Below are 20,177 nucleotides of genomic sequence, written 5' to 3' on the forward strand. Positions count from 1 at the left end.
GTTCTTTACTTCCATGTATTTGCATTGATAGAGGAAATTTCCTCATCTAAGAATTCCCTTCACAAATGAAATTAAAGGTTCAGACCCCATCCTTGTCCCATTTTTACCAGTATTATAGTTTCACTTCTAGCCCTAGAACACTAGTCTCAGAAAAATTTTAAATAGGTCTCACAGAGATGGCAGTACAGAGGTATGTGATGTACATGAGCAAGCAACATTTAATATCAACTTCAAAGAAGAATCATGCTATCATGTAGTCATTTTCTTTCATGAAATTATCCGTTGTTCCTCTGATTTGTTCTTTGTTTTGCCAGTTCTTATGATGGTTATTTAGTCTCCATTTAAATTTGAATCTTTTCTTCAGAGGCCCTTTATTGATTTTAATTTTTATTGTTTTATTATCAGTAAAGGATATGTTTAATATGTTTGCTTTTTTTTTTTTGCATTTCTTTATTAGGTTTATATGCCATAGTATGTTGTCAGTTTTTGTAAAGATGCTACGTCAGGCTGAGAAATATTTATGTTCCTTTCTGTTCCTGTTCTGTAGTTGACAAAGATATATCATATCTGACTTCTCTAACATTCTGTTCATGTCCTTAACTTCTTTCTTATTCATTATCTTGTTAGATTTTTCTAGTTGCGTGAACTGACCATTCAAATTCCCAGCTATTATAGTTTTGCTATCTGTTTCTCTCTATAGAACTAACTTGGTTCTTAGATTCTATGTCATTGAGTTCATGTGTTATAACATTGGTGTTATTACTTATTTATGGTGCTGGTTATCTCTTTTAAACACTGTTTCTTTGAGAGCATGAATTGCTTTCTCTGCTTTTTTTGGATATGCATGATGTATAATTTAGTTTTAGTCTCCTTTACATTTGAATTTTTTGATCTTTTATGTGTTTATGTTTATGTTTTATGTTTTATCCATGTAAACAAGATATTGTTTATCCATTGTTTATCCCCCCTCTCTTTTTTGGGTGAGTTTATTCCATTCAATTTTAGGGTTGTGAATTTTGATTGTGTTTTTCTCTTCCTGATAGCCTCTTGCATTTTTTTCCTCTGTTTTTCTCTTGACTTCCTCTTTATAGAAAAGGAAATGAAGAAAGAGATGGAATCTGATTAGGACTATTTATCTCTAATTAAAGTGTGCTGTTTCTACTCCACTGTCCCTCCTCTCTTTACCTAGCCCTTACTATTATCTCTGGTTCTTTGCTTACTTTTTTTCTTTTTAAACCTTCCTTTATTATCAGTCCTTTGGTGTGGAAGTTTGTTTTGCTTTTTCTGATTCCCTTGGAAATTTACCCTCTCTCTTATTCACAACTTTTCCTCCCTAGTTTTATTCCTTTTTAATGTGCTTGTATATGAGTCTCATTGCATATGGGTGTGTTCAATCCTTTTTTATCTGATTTAGGGAAGGTGTAGCTCTTGAAATACTTTCAGACCCATCCCTTCCTTTACATTTGTATTCTTGTGCAACCTGTTCATGCAAAGTTGTAAATTATTCCCCTTAATTCCCTATTTCTTTCTTTGTATATTTCTTGTTCCTTCTTTATTAAATTTCCTTTCTTAAAAAAATAAAAAGTAGAACAAAACATGCATTTGTCTTACTTAATTTACTCAGTGACTCTTGAAGACTGTGGTAGGCCAGGTGGAAATGAGGAAGCATGAGTTAACTTCACACATTTCCATAAGACTATCCAGGACTGTTGGGAGCATCAAAGTTTTAGTGTAGAGGCAGTGTAGTATGGATTAACTTTGTCCCTAGGTAGATTCATCTTGGGACCCAACTGTGGACCCTTTGGGCAAGAAGAATATAAAAGCAGCTTTTAGTACTTTGGTATAGAATTGTTAAGATCCCAGGGAACTTCCTTTAATCTCCTTGGCTATGACTTTTATCTGTTTTTATCTTCTTGAATTACTTTTAATTTTACCTTAGGACCTGCTTTTACTTGAGGTCATTGCAATATATTTTTAAAGTAAAAATACTGTTTGTTTGATCCCTTGAGCTCTGAGTGAGGCATTGCATCAAATGGAGAATTGTAATTGTTAAGAAGACATTTGAATTCTGAAGATATACCTTTCACTTATTCTCCAGTGTAACCACTTCATTATTTACCCCCTTTCAGTTTCTCAAACTTATCTGCTTTTCTAGGTTTCTCTTGACTTCTGTGGTTGTATTTCTTTTTTTTTTCTTTTTTTTTTCTTTTTTTGTTAGTCAACCTTTGTGTTAATGAGTTACTAAATCTTTCAAAGCTGATTATCTTTTCAGTATTGTTGTTATTGTATAAATTATTTTCCTGGTTCTGCTTACTTCATTTTACGTCAGTTCCTACAAGTCTTTCCAGGTTTCTTTAAAACTATCTCCTTCATAATTTCTTATAGCACAATAGTACTCCATCAAATTAATATACTGTAGCTTGTTCAGCCTTTCCTCAATTGATAGGTACTTCCTCAAGTTCTAATTCTTTGCCACTACCAAAAAAAACCAACTTGCTATAAATATTTTTGTACATGTTTTCCTCTTTTCTGTAAGGGTCTGCACAGTTTAATAGTTTTAGGTTCACATCAAATTGCTTTTTAAAATGATTGGACACAGCGCAGTGGATAGTGTACTGGCCCTGGAGTCAAAAGGACTTGAGTTCAAATTCGGCCTCACACACCTAACACTCACTAGCTGTGTGACTCTGGGCAAGTCACTTAACCCCATTGCCTAGCCAAAAAAAAAAAAGTGATTGGACCAGTTCAGGACTCGAATCAGTACTGGAGTATCCTATGAAACCATCACCAGGGAGAAAGGGCCCCAGCTATAGCCTATAGCAGAGAGAGGTCCTGAACAAGAAGAAGCCCCAAGGCAGACCCCAGTACCAGGTAAGCTCTTGAGTCCCTTGAAGGAGAGGCTTGTCTGGACCACTTTACTCAGAACCAGGCAGATCTTGCCCTCATCATTCAGTTGTGGATCTTGACCCAATCCCAGACATTATCAGTTCATCTCTTCCACCTTTCTCCCTCATCCCACCTCCTGGCCCCCTCCAGTAAACCAAGAAAAACTCCAAATGCTATTATAAAATACCTTGATCTGAGAGATTTGCAGAAGGAAAACCCCAAAGAGAATAGTGACCCCACTGCAAATCTAAGTAAAGCCTTGAAGGAAAAAAAAACATCTTGGTCACAAGCATTGTAAGAGTTCTTTTAAATATAAGAAGAGATACGGAATGGAAAAGCTAAGAGAGGAAACAATGGAAAGGAAAACTGATATCTTAAACACGTGTTAGAAAACTCAAGAACTGAATGCCTTGAAAATTGGAATGGGGCCAACAGAAAGCAACTCAGTATGACAACAACAAATATTAAAACAAGGGGAAAAATATGACAAAAGAATCTAAGAAATATATATATATATACACACACATACATATATACATGTGTATATATGTATCCGTATGTATATATATGCATGTTCTATATGTGTATATATGTATATATGTGTATATATATTTATATATTTTTCTAAAAACTGACGTGAGAAAGAAATCAAGTAGAGGCAATCTAAGAATTATTGCACTATCTGAAAAACATGATCAGAATAAAAGCCTAGATATCATGTTTCAGAAAATTATAAATAAAAAATGCCCAGAACTCTTAGAACCAGAGGTAATAGAAGGGCATAAAAGTGGGAGGGACATATTGGGGAGGAAAGAAAAGGTGAGGGAAATCTTTGTTCCCTAATAGAGGTACATAAGATGATGAATTTATATTTGTAGAGGGAATAGATACCCTAGGAACCTCACTTTCATTTGAATTAGATAAAAGAAGTTCAGTACAATAAGATTGAATACATAGAAGAAAGTAGAGAGGGGTCTAAGAGGGTGGACAGACTAAATAAGAGAATAGACATCAGCATAAGGTTTTCAAATGTTGGAAGGAAGAATGTGAAGGGAGGATTAAAAGGGAAGGAAGAGAGTCAAAACTTAGGATCATTGTCTTGGTAAGGAGAAAAAAAGAGCCACAAAAAAGGTTACTTGCTACTTGACTCAGAAGATCATCATTGTTAGACAATTTCTTTCTTATACCACCTTCTTTCTATTTGCAAAGAAGGGGGTGGGAACAAACAGAAGAAAAGTACAAGATGGCAGAATGAAGAGATATATATGCAATTAACCTAATTGCGAAGGTGAATGGGATAAACTCATCCATAAAATGGAAGAACATAGCAAAATACATTAGAAAATAGAATCTGACAATAAGTTTAAAAGAAACACTTGAAATACAAAGATTCACATAGAGTTTAAATGAAGAGCTGGTGTAAAATCTTCTAGGCTTCAGCTGAAAAACAGGGGTAGCAATGATAATTTCAGATAAAGCTACAATAAATATAGATAAGATAAAAAGATAAGCAGAGAAATTTTGTTAAATTATATTAAGGATATCTATTAAAAGGCACAATTGATATAACAAGTCAGAATATCAGTACTGAACACATATGTACCTAATAATAATAATACCTAATTTTAAAGGAGAAGCTTAAAAGAATTAGAGGGAGAAATATAGTAAAAGTATAATGTAAGAGAACTTCATATATTCCTAGACAAATTTACCTGAAAAATAAGCAAGAAAGAAATTAAGACCTGAATAGAACTTTAGAAAAATTAGAGGTGATAGATCTTTGGTGACTACTGAATAGGAATAGAAAATAATACACACATATAGCTAGACAGGACATAGCACCTTTACAAAAACTGAGGCAAAAAGACCTCAACAAAGAATTCAGAAAAGCAGAAATAGTGGGCACATGATTTACAAATTATAATGCAAGTAAAATTATATTCAACAAAAAGCCCATAAAAAAATTAAGAATTAATTGAAGACTAAATAACATAATTCTAAAGAACTAGTGGTGGGTCAAAGAACAGATTATAGAAACAGAAAATTTTATTAAGGAAAATGATAATGAGATAACATACTAAAATGCATTCAATACAAATAAATCAGTTCTGAGGGGAACATGTTTATTTCTGAATCGAGAAAAAGAACAAATCAGTGAAATGAGCATGAAATTAAAGAATTTCAACAACAAATAAAAATTAATAACAAAGTAGAAATTATGAAAATTGAAGATCAATAAAATTGAGAGCCAAAAAGATAATATTGAATTTATAAATAAACTGTGAGCCACTTTTAAACAGGTCTAATAATATTGATGAATAATCAAATTTTTTAAAAAGAGGAAAACCATATTATTCATATCAAAAAATGAAAAAAGAACTTTGATGACTTAGAAGAAATGGATGAATATTTGTAAAAATACAAAAGGCTCATTAACAAATATAGCTATTTAAATAGCTCAATATCAGAAAAAGGATTTCTGGAAGTCATATTTGACTCCAGGTCTGGTGGAGAAAACTCCCAGACCAGATGGATTTAAAATAAGCTTAACAAAACCTTCAATTTCACAAATACATGAATTATTTGAAGTGACAATAAAATAAATGACCCAATCTTTCTGTGATGCAAATATGGCCATTATATGAAAACTAGGGAGAGATAAGGTAGAGAAAGAAAATTTTAATATTGCTGATGAACTTTGGCCCCTAAATTTTCCTAAAATGTGGTAAATGGCTACAACATAATAGCGTAGTTGTACCCCATGACCAGATTGGGTTTTATCCATCTAGGGACTAGGTGAATCTAACTATAAAATACTCTTTATAAAAATATAGACTTAAATAATAGAGAAACAATAATTGCTGATGGGTAAATTGAACTAATATAATTAAAATGATAATGCTAATTACTCATTCAGTTCTCTAGTAATCAAGCTTCTAAAATAATATTTTATAGAGCTGGAAAAAATAATTAAATTAATCTGGAAGAACAAAAGGTCAGGAATCTCAAAAGTAATAGTGATCAGTACCAGACCTCTAACTGTACTACAAAGCAGTAATTTTTCAAACATTTTTGTTCAGATAAAAAAAAATGTTTCTTCAGTGGAACAGATTAGATACACAACATGCAGATAAATAACAGTAGCATAGTGTTTGCTTAATCCCCAAACCCCACTTACTGGAGTAAGCACTCACTGACAAAAACTTCTGTGAAATTTGGACAGTAGTCATGAAGTAATTAGGCATAGACCAGCACCTCACACTATGCAATAAGTTCTGCTCCAAATGGATATGTGACCAAGATGTAAAGGTTTTCATAAATAAATTATAGGAGCAAGGAAGAAATTACCTTTCTCACCTATGGATAGGAAAAGAGTTCATCACTAAACGAATGTTAGAGAATCACAGAAGATAAAATAGATAATTTTGATTATATAAAATTTAAAAAGTTTTTGTATCTAAAAGAGTTAGTCAAAATCAAAAGGGAAACAGGTAGCTTGGAACAATCTGTTCAATAAGTTTCTCTGATGAAGTTTTTACATCCGAGTTATATAGGGAATTAATTTAAATAAGGATCATTTTCCAGCAGATAAGTGGAGGACGTGAAAAGGTCAGTTTTCATAGAATAAAATCCAAGCTATTAACATTCTTATGAAAAATGCTCTAAATCGCTAATAATTTTTTGTTGTTCAGTTGTGTATGACTCCTCATGACTCCCTTTAGGGTTTGCTTGACAGATACTGGAGTGGTTTGCCATATCCTTCTCCAGCTCATTTTACAGATGAGGTAACTGAGGCAAACAGGGTTAAGTGAGTTATTCAGGGTCACACAGCTAGTGAGTGTCTGAGGCCAGACTTGAATTCAGAAAGAGTCTTGTAGGCCCTGTACTCTATCCACTGTGTCACCTAGCTGCCCCACTAATAATTAGAGAAATACAAAATAAGCAATTTAGAGGTTCTACCTTATACCTGTCAGCCTGGCAAAGATGATAAAAGAGGAAAATGACACATGTTGAAAGGGCTGTGGGAAAATAGCTACTAGAGCACTGTTGTTGGACTTGTGAGTTTGAAGCAAGCCATTCTGGAAAGCAATTTGGAACTCTGCCCAGAAGTTACCAAACTGTGTATACTCTTTGACCCAGCTATACCACTACGAGGCCTGTACCCCAAATTAATTAAGAGAAATAGGAAAAGAATCTATATGTATAGCAGTCAAAATTGGAAACCAAGGGAGTATCTTTCTGATGGGGAATAGCTAAACATTCTTTTTGAACATAATGGAATACCAAGAGAAATTATGAAATAGATAATTTCAAAGGAAATGGGAAGACTTTTATGAATTGATGCAGGTCAAATTGAGAAGAAATCAGAGAATAATTTATACAAAGATAATAGCATTATAGAGAAAAGCCAATTTGAAGGACTTTAGAACTTTGATAATTTAACTATAAATCAGGAGTCTGAAAGAATGAAGACAAAACTTACCACCAAGAAGAGGTGAACTTGAAATGACGAAAGATCCATACAAATTTGGACATGGAAAGTGGAGATATTTCTTTTGCTGAACTAGGCATCTGCGTATCAAGGCTTTTATTTTAATTTTCTGAAATTTGCTCAAGGTGGTTGGAGGGAGAGATTAATTTTTAAAACTTTATTAATTAAAAAACAAGTAAAAGATAACAAAAATGGTTTTTTATTATGCTTGATAATTGATTTTTATCATTCATTCATTCATTCAACAGATGTGACAATCTATTGTGAATGAACTACAAATACTTTAAAATAATGATTTTTTTTTTTTACTGTGCTTCTCCTTGGCTGTTTTCTATTGTATCTAGTCCAAACTGTTCTTCCTGTTTTTTTCAAGGCTCATCATGATCTGTCTATATCCAACTCCTCAGTTTCTCACAACTCCATATCAAGCAGCCCTCATTTTCATTAATCTAGTTTCTATACTATCTTGTAGACTTACTGTAATTATTCCTGTTTTTACAGTCCATATATAATTTGCTCCTATCCATCTCCAGCACCTATCCATTTTTTAATTTTTATTCTTTTTTTTTTTTTAAAAGGCAATTGGGGTTAAGTGACTTGCCCAGGGTCAAACAGCTAGTAAGTGTCAAGTGTTTGGTCTGAGGTTGGATTTGAACTCGGGTTCTCCTGACTTCGGGGCTGGTGCTCTGTCTGTTGTGCCACCTAGCTGCCCCTTGTTTTTACTCATTCTTAAAGGCCCAGATCAAATCCTGCATCCTTAATGATGACTTCTCTTAACTGTTCATGGTGTAATGGAAAGAATAGCAGAGTAAGAGTTTTGTTTTCTAGCTATTCCACCAAATTGCTGGTGAGGCCTTTGACAAGTTACTTAACTTCCCTGCACATCAGTTTCTTCACCTCTAAGATGAGAGAATTAGCCTAGACAGCGCTAGCCTCCCAGTGCTAAAGTTGTATGATTTCTACTCTTTTTTTTTTTTTTGAGGCAGTTGGCGTTAAGTGACTTGCCCAGAGTCACACAGCTAGTGATTGTTATATGTCTGAGGCCGCATTTGAACTCAGGTCCTCCTGATTCCAGGGCCAGTACTCTATCCACTGCGCCACCTAGCTGCCCCTAATTTCTACTCTTGTTACTAAATCTGACTCTTTCCTTTATACTTTTATAGCCTTTACAGCCTGTAACACATAATTCAGCATTTAATTAGGTATTGTTTTGTATTATTTACTTTCATTTGATGTGACTTTTTTTTTCTCAGGCTTGAGGGCAGGTACTATATCTTAAGGCAGTGAGACAGGTTGTAAGAAAGAACAGTGTACTACCTGATTAGGATTCCTATGCTTAAATCTCAGTTGCAATACTGACTGACTAGCTGTGTGTAATCATGAACAAGTCACTTAAATACTTTGTAAGCCTTAAAGTGCTTTATAAAATATGAAGTATTATTTTTATTATCTCTGCTGTCTTGTTCTCATCATTTATTCTTTTAACTGTTATCATTGTCACCTTATTTAATGATGCTGCTGCCGGTGATGATGATGGTGATTAAAGGATAATAGACCTAGTGCTGAAAGGGAATTAGGAGACCATTTAGTCTAACCCTTTCATTTTTTTACAGATGAAGAAACTAAGGTTTAGGTTGGTTAAGTGACCTGTTCAAGGTTACAAAGAAAATACTCATCAGATATGGGATTTTAATTAATTAAAAAAATTTTTTTTTCTTATTCTCAAAAGTATCTAGGACAGGCCTGAGCACAGGCTTAATGATGAACAGTTGTTAATTGATTTATGTAAAACATCAAATGATACTGAATACACTTGATATCGATCTTATGAAGTAATGATAAAATGTTTTTATGATATGATAATTAATTTTGCTAACCTTTCTCTACTCTTCTTCAGGGAAGGAAACAGAGAAGGCAAAAGACCGTTATGACAAAGCAACAATGAAACTTCATGTGTTGCATAATCAATATGTATTGGCTTTGAAAGGGGCACAGCTTCATCAGCATCAGTATTATGATACTACACTTCCTCAACTCCTGGACTCATTACAAAAAATGCAAGAAGAAATGATCAATGCACTGTAAGATAAACTTCCTTTTGTTCAGAATCGATCTTCTAAAATAATTTTGCTATTTTCTATGCCATTGATATTTTAATACATACCATACAAAAGTTTTTATTATTCTATTGTACACTCAATTATTCTCTCTTTTGGCCTCTCTTTCCTCTCTTATAGTTAATCATATACCTTTTCTTGCATTCTTCTTAATATTAATGGAGGAAGTCATATTGTTTTGCTGATTGAGACCACTACAGACACGTTCTTTAATCTCAACTGGGCCCTTAACGTTGCTTTTACTCTTCCTTGATTGACTTTTTATTTAATTCTCCCTCGTTTCTGTATGAAACCTCTTCTCTTCTTAACCCACTTACTTTGTCCCATTTTTCCTCCTTAGCCAAAGATCTCACTTCATATTTCACTGAAACAATTGCCATCCTTCAAGAGTTCTTCTCAGTTCAACATGTCAGACCATCTTAATGTTCTCCTCCCATTATCTCCTCTCTCTGTTGCTAGAGAAGAACCGATCCTGCTGTTTGCCAGCCACCCTGCTTGTGCCCTTGATCCCATCCCATCGTGTTTCTCCAGGAGTTTATCACTTCAGTCATTCCCCGTCCTCCTCACCAACTTTCAGTCTTTATTTATCCACTGGTTCCTTCCTTCCTTGCTTGCAAACATACCATCCTTAAAAAAAACATCATTTGACTCTATTCCATCCTCTTAAGATATTGTCCTTTATTTTTCCTCCTTTCGCTACCATACTCCTAGAAAAACCTGTTTACGCTACTGATCTCAACTTTCTCACCTCCCACACCTTGACCCATTGCAATCTGGCTTCTTTCCCACCACTCAATAGAAACTACTCTCTCAGGTGTGACATGTTATCTTTTAATTGCTAAATCAAAAGTCTTTCTCAGTCCACATCCTTCTCCAACCTTCTGTAAGCATTTGGCACTCTTGACCAGTAATATTTTCTGGATAGTCATTCCTTTCTGGGTTTTCCTGATAGTGCTGTGGTTTTCTTCCTGTCTGTCACATTGGTTCTTTTCAGTCTCCTTTGCAAGATTGTCATTCATATCCTGTCCATATGTTTGAGTGTTCCCTAAACCTCTGTTCTAGAGTAGTGTTTGTATTAATTGAAACAGTCAGTAATTTCGATATGGTTTTATTTTGTGACAGCATTCATTCATATTTTTTTCTACTGATACTACATTTACTTGCAAAGTCAGACATTGACCAAACTGAGCTGTTTCCTCACCTTTTTTAGTGTTGGATTTTATGCTATGCATGTTTCATCGTGCTCTTTTGTTGTGCTTTTAATTTTGTGGTTTTAAAAAATGTAAATTATTCCAAGGAAACCTGCAAATATTGTCACTCTTAAATAACATCAATGATTTTTAGAGATACTGCAGGATCTTTCTGGTATGGGTAAAGCATTTCAGGGGTCATTCAAGCACAAAGATTAGTAGAAAAAGATTAGTCTTATCAAAAGGAAAAGAAAATTTTGGATGAAAACAAAGAAAAGCAAAAGCAAGAACTGGCAAGCTAATCCTGCAACATAGCCTATCCAGAAATAAGCCAAGATTTTTAAAGGGATCTGGCAGCCACAGAATTTGTTATTGATTTCTTAGCAGTGAAGGATAGTCTCCTTGAAGTTAGAAGAACAGTGAGAAGTCCAGGTAAAAAAAAATTCTGCTACTCATTACAATGAAGAAAAGATCTTTGTTATGGGCAAGGCAATACAGAGACTAAAGTAATTAAAATTGGAAAAAGGCAAATTTTACTCACTCTTGAAGTCAAGCTAATGCCAAAGTCATTATCAGAACAAGTGTAGGTAAGCCTTTATGCTTTGAACATCTTCATCAAAACTGTAAAATATCCACCCTAAAAATATTTTGGGAAGTTTTAAACTTCTTGTTTTTTAAACTTCCCTGTCTCCATTGAGAGAATGATGAATTTTGATAATTATATTGCTATATGGAGAAGCAAAATTGTTCTGGATTTACAGAAATACCTAAATGGAGATGGAATATTACCTTTTACCATTGTACATATCAGGAAAGGTCAAGAAGTATCCAAAAGATAAAGATAAACATATTTCAGTTACCTGGCAATTCACATGATTTAAACCCCATAGAAAACCTATGGAATATAATAAAGGATAGTCTTGGAAAAATGGACTATTTGTCAAAGATACATTCAATAACCTATGTAGTAAGTGTAGTTTCATTAAGATGATTTTAAAGAATATATATCAATTTTGGAAACTTAATGCCTGATCATCTAAAATAAGCATTTACAGCAAAGTACTGCATATTAAAAGCCCTTCAATGATGTAAAAAGTTGTGAAGTTTATCATATAAGTAAATAAATTTTATTATTTTACTTTTTCCCAAGTAATGTGTATACCATTCTAGTTTTTCTATCTTTTCATTCTAGTCTAGTCTATCTCTATAATCACTCTTAGTGATCTTATCAGTTCTTACTGATATATAATTTCCAATATATTCCAAATTTCCAATTACTGATATAATTTCCAATCTGATAACTTTCATGCACACTCATACAATACAGAGGGTGTCCCAAAAGCATTAGTGCATTTTAAAGGTATCATACCTTTAAAATGCACTAATGCTTTTGGGACACAATATATACATATATGTTTATACTACATATGTATATGTATATTTATGTGTCTATCTATCTAGACATGTACATCTTTTCTTATAACTTTGTTATTTCTGTGGAGGGCACCACAATTCTTTTGCTCACATTGGTTTGGAATCTAGTATTTACCTCGACACTTCACTCTCATTCACTGTCCATGTCCAGTTATTTGCAGAGACTTTTTGATTATATCTCAATTCCATCTCGCATCCATCTAATTCTCTCAGTTCACATAGCCAGAGCCATGAGATCATTACCCATTTGCCCGTATTGTAATACTTCCTAATTTGTGTTCCCGCCTCATCTTCCTGAGTTCAAATCGAACCTCAGACACTTATTAGCTATGTGACCCTGAGCAAGTCACTTAAACTTGTTTTGTCTCAGTTTTCCTAATCTGTAAAATGAGCTGGAGAAGGAAATGGCAAACCACTCCAGCATCTTTGCCAAGAAACCCCAAATGGGGTCACAAAGAATCAGACATGTCTGAAAAACAATAATTGAAGCCTTTCCCATCTGGGATACAGTGTTCAAACTGGTATTCTAAAACAGAGGTCTGACCCAGTCATTCCCCTGCTCAGAAACCTGGTGCCTCTCTATGAATAAACTGCAAGGACACCCTAATCCCTGTAAATAATACCTCTAGGATTAAACACATACTCTTTGGTTTGGGTTTTAAAATCCTTCATAGCTTGGTTTGGGCGAATCTCACCGGATGGGTTTCATATCCTCCCTCTCATGTACTAGGTTTTCTAGCCATGCTAGTCTCCTTACCTTACCTCAGTCCTCTTCATAATCTCACACCTCTTTGCCTTTGGATAAGCAGCATCCCTGGAAACTTCTCCCTCCTCATTTCTGCCTTTTGAAACCCATGGCTCCTTTCAAACCCAACCCAAGTTCCCTCTTCTTCAGGAGACCTTTCCTGATTTCTCTCAGTTGGTAGCAGCATTCCCCCTCCCTCCCCTCCCCCCAATTACATTGCTTTTATTTTGATCATATTATGCATTTGTGTATATCTTGTATCCACCTAGTGGAATTTAAACTTCTAGAGGGCAGGAGCTATATATATATTTTTTCTTTGTATCCCTGTCTGTTGTATAGTAGGAGTTTAATACATGCTTTTTGGATTGATTTGGATTCTCCATACAAAGGAGGGCATTACCCATGCTGATTTTACATATTTCCTTCTCTTTACCTTTATTTCCCTTCATGTGTTCCCTTTGCTAGAGGCAGTTTAATAATATGGTGGCCAGAGTACAGGAACATCTGAGTTCAAATATAGCCTCAGACACTTAACTAGCTATGTGAATGTGGGCAAGTCATTTAACCTCTGCCTGCCTCTGTAGAATGGGGATAATAATAGCATCTACCCCACAGAGTTGTTGTGAGGATAAAATGAGGTAATATATATGAAATGCTTTGCAAACCTTAAAGTGCCACATGCTTATTATGCTTATTATTAGTAGTATAATCATCATCTTTATAACTTCGGCTATTTCCTAAATCTGATAATTCTTCTTCTGGGTTGCCCAGCCTAACAACACACAGAGTCAGTGTTCGATTTTCTGTATCTCCTGTTTGCCCAAAACAATAGGAACAACAATAAAAGTCCCACTTCTAGCCAACAATTAAATACAATTGATTAGCTGCCCATTCTAAAAGGATTAAGAATCTTTTAAATAGTAAAACCACTGTAGCCTTCAGAAAGATTACTTGGAGGTTCAGTAGCTAGACTCTGCTTAGTTTCTGAATCTTCTGCCAGAAAGTTTTCTTAAGGGACTTGATTTTCCCTTGTGTGAAATTTAGTATTTGCTTCAGTTCCATTGAATAGAGTTGATAAAGGGCATTTGTATCAGCTACTGGGAATCTTGGGGGAATGGAAAAGGAAGTGTGAAAGGAAGGACCAGAAAAATGTTGTGGAATAGTAGAAAGAGAACTGGCTACAGAGGCAGGTTATATGAGGCCCTAGTCCTGGCTCATTCACTACCTGAGTATCCTTGGGCTAGTGACAGTTTTACCTTTGTGAGCATCAGTTTACTATTCTGTAAAATTATGACTTGATAGTCTTTAAGATTATCCTGCTGTAAGATTCCACAAAAGAAGTGTGACTTCCTCTAAGATAATAATTGTACAGTGAATTTCCTGGGGTTAGCTAGGTGTGACAGAACCAGCCCTGGAGTTAACTGAGTAAGACCAGGAATGTTAGACTCCACTCATTCATATAATGCATTATCTGAGATGATATGTAACTTATTAGAAAGTGGCCAAAGCCAGGGAGTGAGGAGTAGCTACTTCTGTGCTTAAGAGAATTGTAAAAGAGATGTGATAGCTTTCTTAATTGCAGTGACACGTTGTAAAGTAATTACAGCTGATTCTGGACTAGTACAGCTAAATAAAGCGTTCATCTACTACGTATTAGGCACTGTGGATACAAGTACAATAACTGAAATAATCTGGCTAGCAAAAAGTGTAATAATCATGATGTAATAGGGAAGAAGTAAAGAACAAGAGAGACGATAATACAAAGAGAAAGAACACATAAATATGTTATGCTAGTACATGAATTTCTTGTAGGAAATAACTATATCTTGCTTTTATATTTCTTTTAGTTTTTAGCATTGTGCCTTGCACATATTGTGTGTGTAACACTTATTTGAACGAATATAAGAAAGAAGGAAGAGAGAAGCACTCTCTATTGCATGGGTCTCTGCTTATTTATTTCATGAACCCAATTCTTCAGCCTTCACCCTGTGATGCCCTATCTCATCATCCGGTCAATATACTTGTATTAGGTCACTTCCATTCTATGATATCCTTAGAGCAAGGGGGTCATGTGACTTGGCTTGCCTGGTGAAAGGACTTTGTTTGGGACAATTGGCAACTGTTGGTTTTCTGATAATGTTGATTCTTTGCTAAGGGGTACATTGAAAGCTATTATTAATTCATGCATCAATTTAGCATCCATTTGTTAAGCATTTATTATGTGGTAGGGATTGAAAATATTTAGACAAAAACAAAAAGCTCCTGACCTCTAGGATCTTAAATTCTGTGGGAAGAAGGGGCATGGTGGTGGTGGAGACAATCAGTAGAGAAAAAGGGTTTTCAAAATCAGGAATCAGAAGCCCCTTTGTTCCTTTGTTGTCCACTCTTAGGTCCCACATTTATAATTTATAACCACAGAATATCAGAGCTGGAAGGCAACTTAGATATTATCTCAACCACATCTCTCATTTTACAGGTGAGGAAATTGAGACCCAGAAAATTGAAGTGACTTTCTAAAGGTCAAACAATTAATGGGACTAAACCCAGATAACTAACATCAATTCTAGTTTAGTGATGTTATTTTTTTCCACTCAAAGTGCTGCCCTCAGCTCTACATTTCTTTGAATAATTTTGCCAACTAATCAAAGTAATAAAAGCACCTCATGCCTTGTTCATTTGACTGCTATATTCTACTATCTCTGCTTGGTCCTGAGGATGTAAGAGTCTTTGCTCTCAAGGAGCTTACATTTTACACTGGGAGGTCGAGGGACATGTATACAAAAAATACAGTGCTGAGGTGGTTGTGATGAGAACAACAACTGAGGCAATCTGGAAAAGCTACTTGAAGGAAGTGGCAAATTGAATTGAGCATTGACCAAGAGGTCAGGTTGAGGGAGACATTTCTAGACTTGGGGGCAGCCTGGGCAAAGGCATGGAGACAGGAAAAGGAAAGCCATGTTCAGATAATAGCACGCAGACAGTGTGACTGGAGTGAAAAGCATGTGAGAGAAGGTATTCTATCATCACTCTGGAAAGATCTAGAATATGAATGGCTTTAAATGCTACACAGAGGAGTTTGTGTTCTGTTTTTTAGGCAACTGGGAACTAATGAAGCTTTTTAGAGTAGGGCAGTGATATGGGTAGATTTGTCCTATAGAAATGTTAGTTGTGGAGATAAATTAGGGCCACTTGATGTAGCAGTTGGAAAGAGAGTCTTTTAAGGAGTTTTAAAACAAGGGAATTTGGATAGTTTCTTCTGCCCATTTAAGTTCTTGTATTTGGCAGCAAATGACTTCAAATAAGCAGTTATGTGGCAACTAGGTAAAGGAAAAAAGGAGGGAAGTCATGTACATTATGTCTCCAAAAGAGAACTATTAAGAGCTGTTTTGTAGGGATAAAAGCAAGAAACTACCAAATCTTACAAGATATGTACATCTATATACTGATATTCTTATCTGTCTCTCTATATATGCATATGTACATATATACATATACACATATCTATATATGAAGAGGGAGAGAGTTAAATGACACAGGTGTGAATCTTCCCAGCGAATTTGTGAGAAGTATCAGAAATACAGCCCTGTATCTCTGATTAGCTAACTGATTAGACATTTATTAAGAACACCAGGCACTGTTGCTAAGTGTTGGGGTTATAAAAAGAGGCAAACAGTCTCTGCCCTCAAGGAGTTGACAGTCTAATGGAGGAGACAACATGCAAACAAATATATACAAAGCTATCTATATATAGGATAAGTAGGAGATAACAGAAGGTAGGCAGTAGAATTGAGAGTGATTGGGGAAGTCTTCCTGTAGAAGGTGGGATTTTAGTTGGTACTTAAATGAAGCTAGGGAGGTCAATAGTTGGAACAGAGGAAGAAGTGTGTTCCAAGCGTGGGGGACAACAAGAAAAAAATGCCTGGAGCTGAGAGATGGAAATTAAAGCATTTATGGGAATGCTTATGGTTTTTTCACTTGGAATTCTACCTCTGAATGCTAATTAAGATTCCATAGGAGGTCAGGAATAACTTTCTAGCACACAAAAATTCTGTCAAGGAGAAGAAAAATAATTACTACATACTGCTACATATAAACATATGTACCAGTGTATATATTCTGTAGCAAGCATTATTGATTCATTTGTATTCCCCAGAGGGAAGATAACATTTGCAAATTTAAAATTCTAAGAACCAGAAGTACTCTTATGTATTAACTTCACTGCACAGTTAATGTCATGGGTTTTCATGTTAGGTCCTTGAGTAGAGTGACTACTCTAATAGATTCCAAGGTCCCTGAAACTATAACTCATTAGCCTCCACCAGTGAGATTACCTTTAATAGTCAACCAGTGGATGTAATTACCTTCAAGCAAAGGCATTTACTAAGATGGCATAGTCAGTTAGTAGTCACAAAACTCTCCCCCCATAAACCTGGTATACACTTTTCTACAAATATATACATCTGTCTGATGACTAAGAATAAACTTAAGCGTATTCTCATAGAGAGGCATAAATGTAGGGAATGCATGTGACCAACATAACTTATTGCTTGAGTGTTACAGAGATCCAATGTTCTTGTTCTACTTGTGAATGCTCATCTGGATCTTCCTTACTGCAGCTCAACTCTCAAGGCTAATTATGTCTTAAAATCCATAGTTGGTTATCTTCTTTGTTGCCAGAGGTCTTGTTCCTTGAAATTGCTTCCTGAATGGAGTGCTGCTCCTTTGTGCCTGGGCCTCCCTAGAAAGTATGTTTCTTTGTTCCTTCCTAGATACATCTTAACTGCACTTCAAACTCTCTGACTCTTTCTAGGCTTTTCTTTTAAAGGTCAGCTGGAGTTTGGTCAGTTGTCAGCCAATGCCAAGTTCTCCCTCCAGTTCAAAATATTTTTTTACACTTTGTAAAAGAATGATTAGGTTTAGACAAGTCTTTGTATTTTATTCACATAATATCTTACTACCTCTCTTATCTTTCACTTTTTGTGATTACATCAGTTAATAATAGAGTTGCTTGGGACACTGAGATCTTATGTGACCTGCCAAGGGTCATGCAGGTAGTGTATGTACCAGATCTTCCTGATTCTAAGGCCAGAATGTTGGCTTTGGAGTCACTATCTTATGCTGCCCCTAAGAAGCAATGGTAGCCTAAATCATTTCTGAGAAACTTTCCATTGGAATTCCTGTCTAGTTCTGTAATTCTGATGTGTTCTATTCTTTACCCTTCTTTTGCTCTTTTCTCCACCATGCCTCTCACTAATGCCAAGGCTATTATGAATCTGAAGATTCCTTTAGAATTAACTTAGCCTCCCAGTTACCTTTTGTAACAACCCTATGATTATATAAGCCTCTAAGAGTGAACCCACACAGCCAGAATTCAAGCAGGTTAAGCAATTCTAAAAAATATGGTATTAGAGTGGCATTCACATCAAGTTATGCATGCTGTGGTATCTCGTTCCTCACAGACTGGTGCCTTAAAGTCTTTACATGTGTTGGTTGTTTAGATATTTTGTGAGAATGTTCTAGATATTCTAGAATATTTGACAACCCCTCTGACTGTTTAAGGTTATAATCTCTGGACACTGCAGAAAATCTTTCAAAGATATTTCAATTTATTGCTGTTTTAGTATTTCATCTACCTATGCAGACAAATTTTTATTGACACTTATTTAAAAACTATGGATAAATTAATCAATTTGCTTTTACACTTCTTCTGTAATCTGTGTTTTATTTTTTGACACTGAAAATATACAAATTACATAGTTGTACATCTCAGGCAGATTATGTACCTCTTCTCTTGTGGTTTTTGGATGGTAAAAGTTAGTGATTAGTACAGTTTAGTTTCTGAGGATTTTCTGTTGCTTTATTGTTTCTGAATGTTCAAATATGTTTGCAGTTTTGAATTTAATTGTATGTAGTCCCAGGTTAGTGAATGATTACTGTGACTTTAAAATATACTGTAATATAATGTGTTTTACTTACTAATTATATATAGTAACAGCTTTATTATCTGGTATGTTGGGGGAGTGATGGACTACCTGATGAATCAAGAGTTCTAGGGTTGCTTAATACATGTTTTTCCAGAAACTTTTAAAATTATTTCCCTTAATTTCTTACCTTTAGACTTTTAAACAATTGAAAGGCTTTACCTAGGCTAGTCACTCTTGTTTGTAAGTCTTTTGTTCCCCCTGACTTCTTCTACAAACTTAGAAACTCTTCACCCACAAAACATTATCAATGGTGTCAAATTCAAATAGAAATGGATCCCTGAAGCAACATACTGACTTATAAAACCACAAATTGACATTACCTATGTTTTGTTGTATTTTTATTTATTTTGGTAAACATTTTCTCCTTAGTAGAGACTATGACACCTCTGCTCTAAAAAACCTACTGGAAGCTCTAGTTAATTTTGGCACAATAATATTTATTTATAATTATACTATTATTTAGTTATAATTATAGTAGTATTTAATTATAATTATAGTATATAATTTATATTATAATTATAATAGTATATATCAGCACACACATTACATATTATATTCATATGCTATAAATAATTATATAATGCATAATTATAAAAGTTATATAATATGTAATAATTGATAATTTTGGTGAATAATTAGGTTGATTATTTGAATTATAGGATATCAGAAATTCTAGTTTCTAGTACTTTCCCATTAGAAAGTTGTTGGGTAACATAGCACATAGTAGAATGTAAAAAGCCCAAACTAGAAAACAGTGGGGAAAAATCACTTTAATAAATTTAATTACTAATAAAATAAAATAAGTAAAATAGAAACACCTAGCCTATGAAATATTGTAATAAGTAGCAGACCAACATTTGAACCCAAGTCTTCTGATTCCAAATCCCAGTGCTCTTTCCATTTTCTCAACTGAAGTATTAATTGGTTTGTTTACATAAAACCACTGAGGATCACAGGATAATAATAGAATGCTGTGGAGACATAAAATTAAAAGAGATCTTAGAGTCATCTTGTTCACATGTCCCTAACTTGGGGGCCCATGTACTTAAAATTTTTTTGATAGCTATTTCAATATAATTGATTTCCTTTATAGTCCTATGTATTTTGTTTTAGGAATATAAAAACATTCTTCTGAGATGGGGTACATAAACTTTATCAGTCAGCCAAAACAGTGAGTCCATGACCCGAAAAGGGTGACGAATATAGTCCAAGCCCCTAATTTTAAAGATGAAAAAACTGAATGCTAGGGAGGTGAAATGATTTGCCTAAGACTACACAAGTGGCTGGTGGCAGAGCCACTTTTAGAACTGAGGCCTCTTGACTCACAAG

The 20,177-nt window shown here is 34.6% G+C and overlaps 1 protein-coding gene across 5 annotated transcripts in view; it reads left to right on the plus strand.

The window, feature by feature from the left end:
* Window positions 1–20,177, plus strand: part of FER (FER tyrosine kinase) — a 260,682-nt gene that overhangs the window by 49,177 nt on the left and 191,328 nt on the right. For all 5 annotated transcript variants that reach the window (XM_027869209.1, XM_027869208.1, XM_027869210.1 and 2 more), the window contains one exon: window positions 9,276–9,459. In XM_027869209.1, the coding sequence (XP_027725010.1) occupies window positions 9,276–9,459 (184 nt within the window). The remainder of the gene's footprint in view (window positions 1–9,275; window positions 9,460–20,177) is intronic.

Source organism: Vombatus ursinus, unplaced genomic scaffold (assembly GCF_900497805.2).
Source record: "Vombatus ursinus unplaced genomic scaffold, bare-nosed wombat genome assembly UNPS02014792.1, whole genome shotgun sequence".
Taxonomy (NCBI): Eukaryota; Metazoa; Chordata; class Mammalia; order Diprotodontia; family Vombatidae; genus Vombatus; species Vombatus ursinus.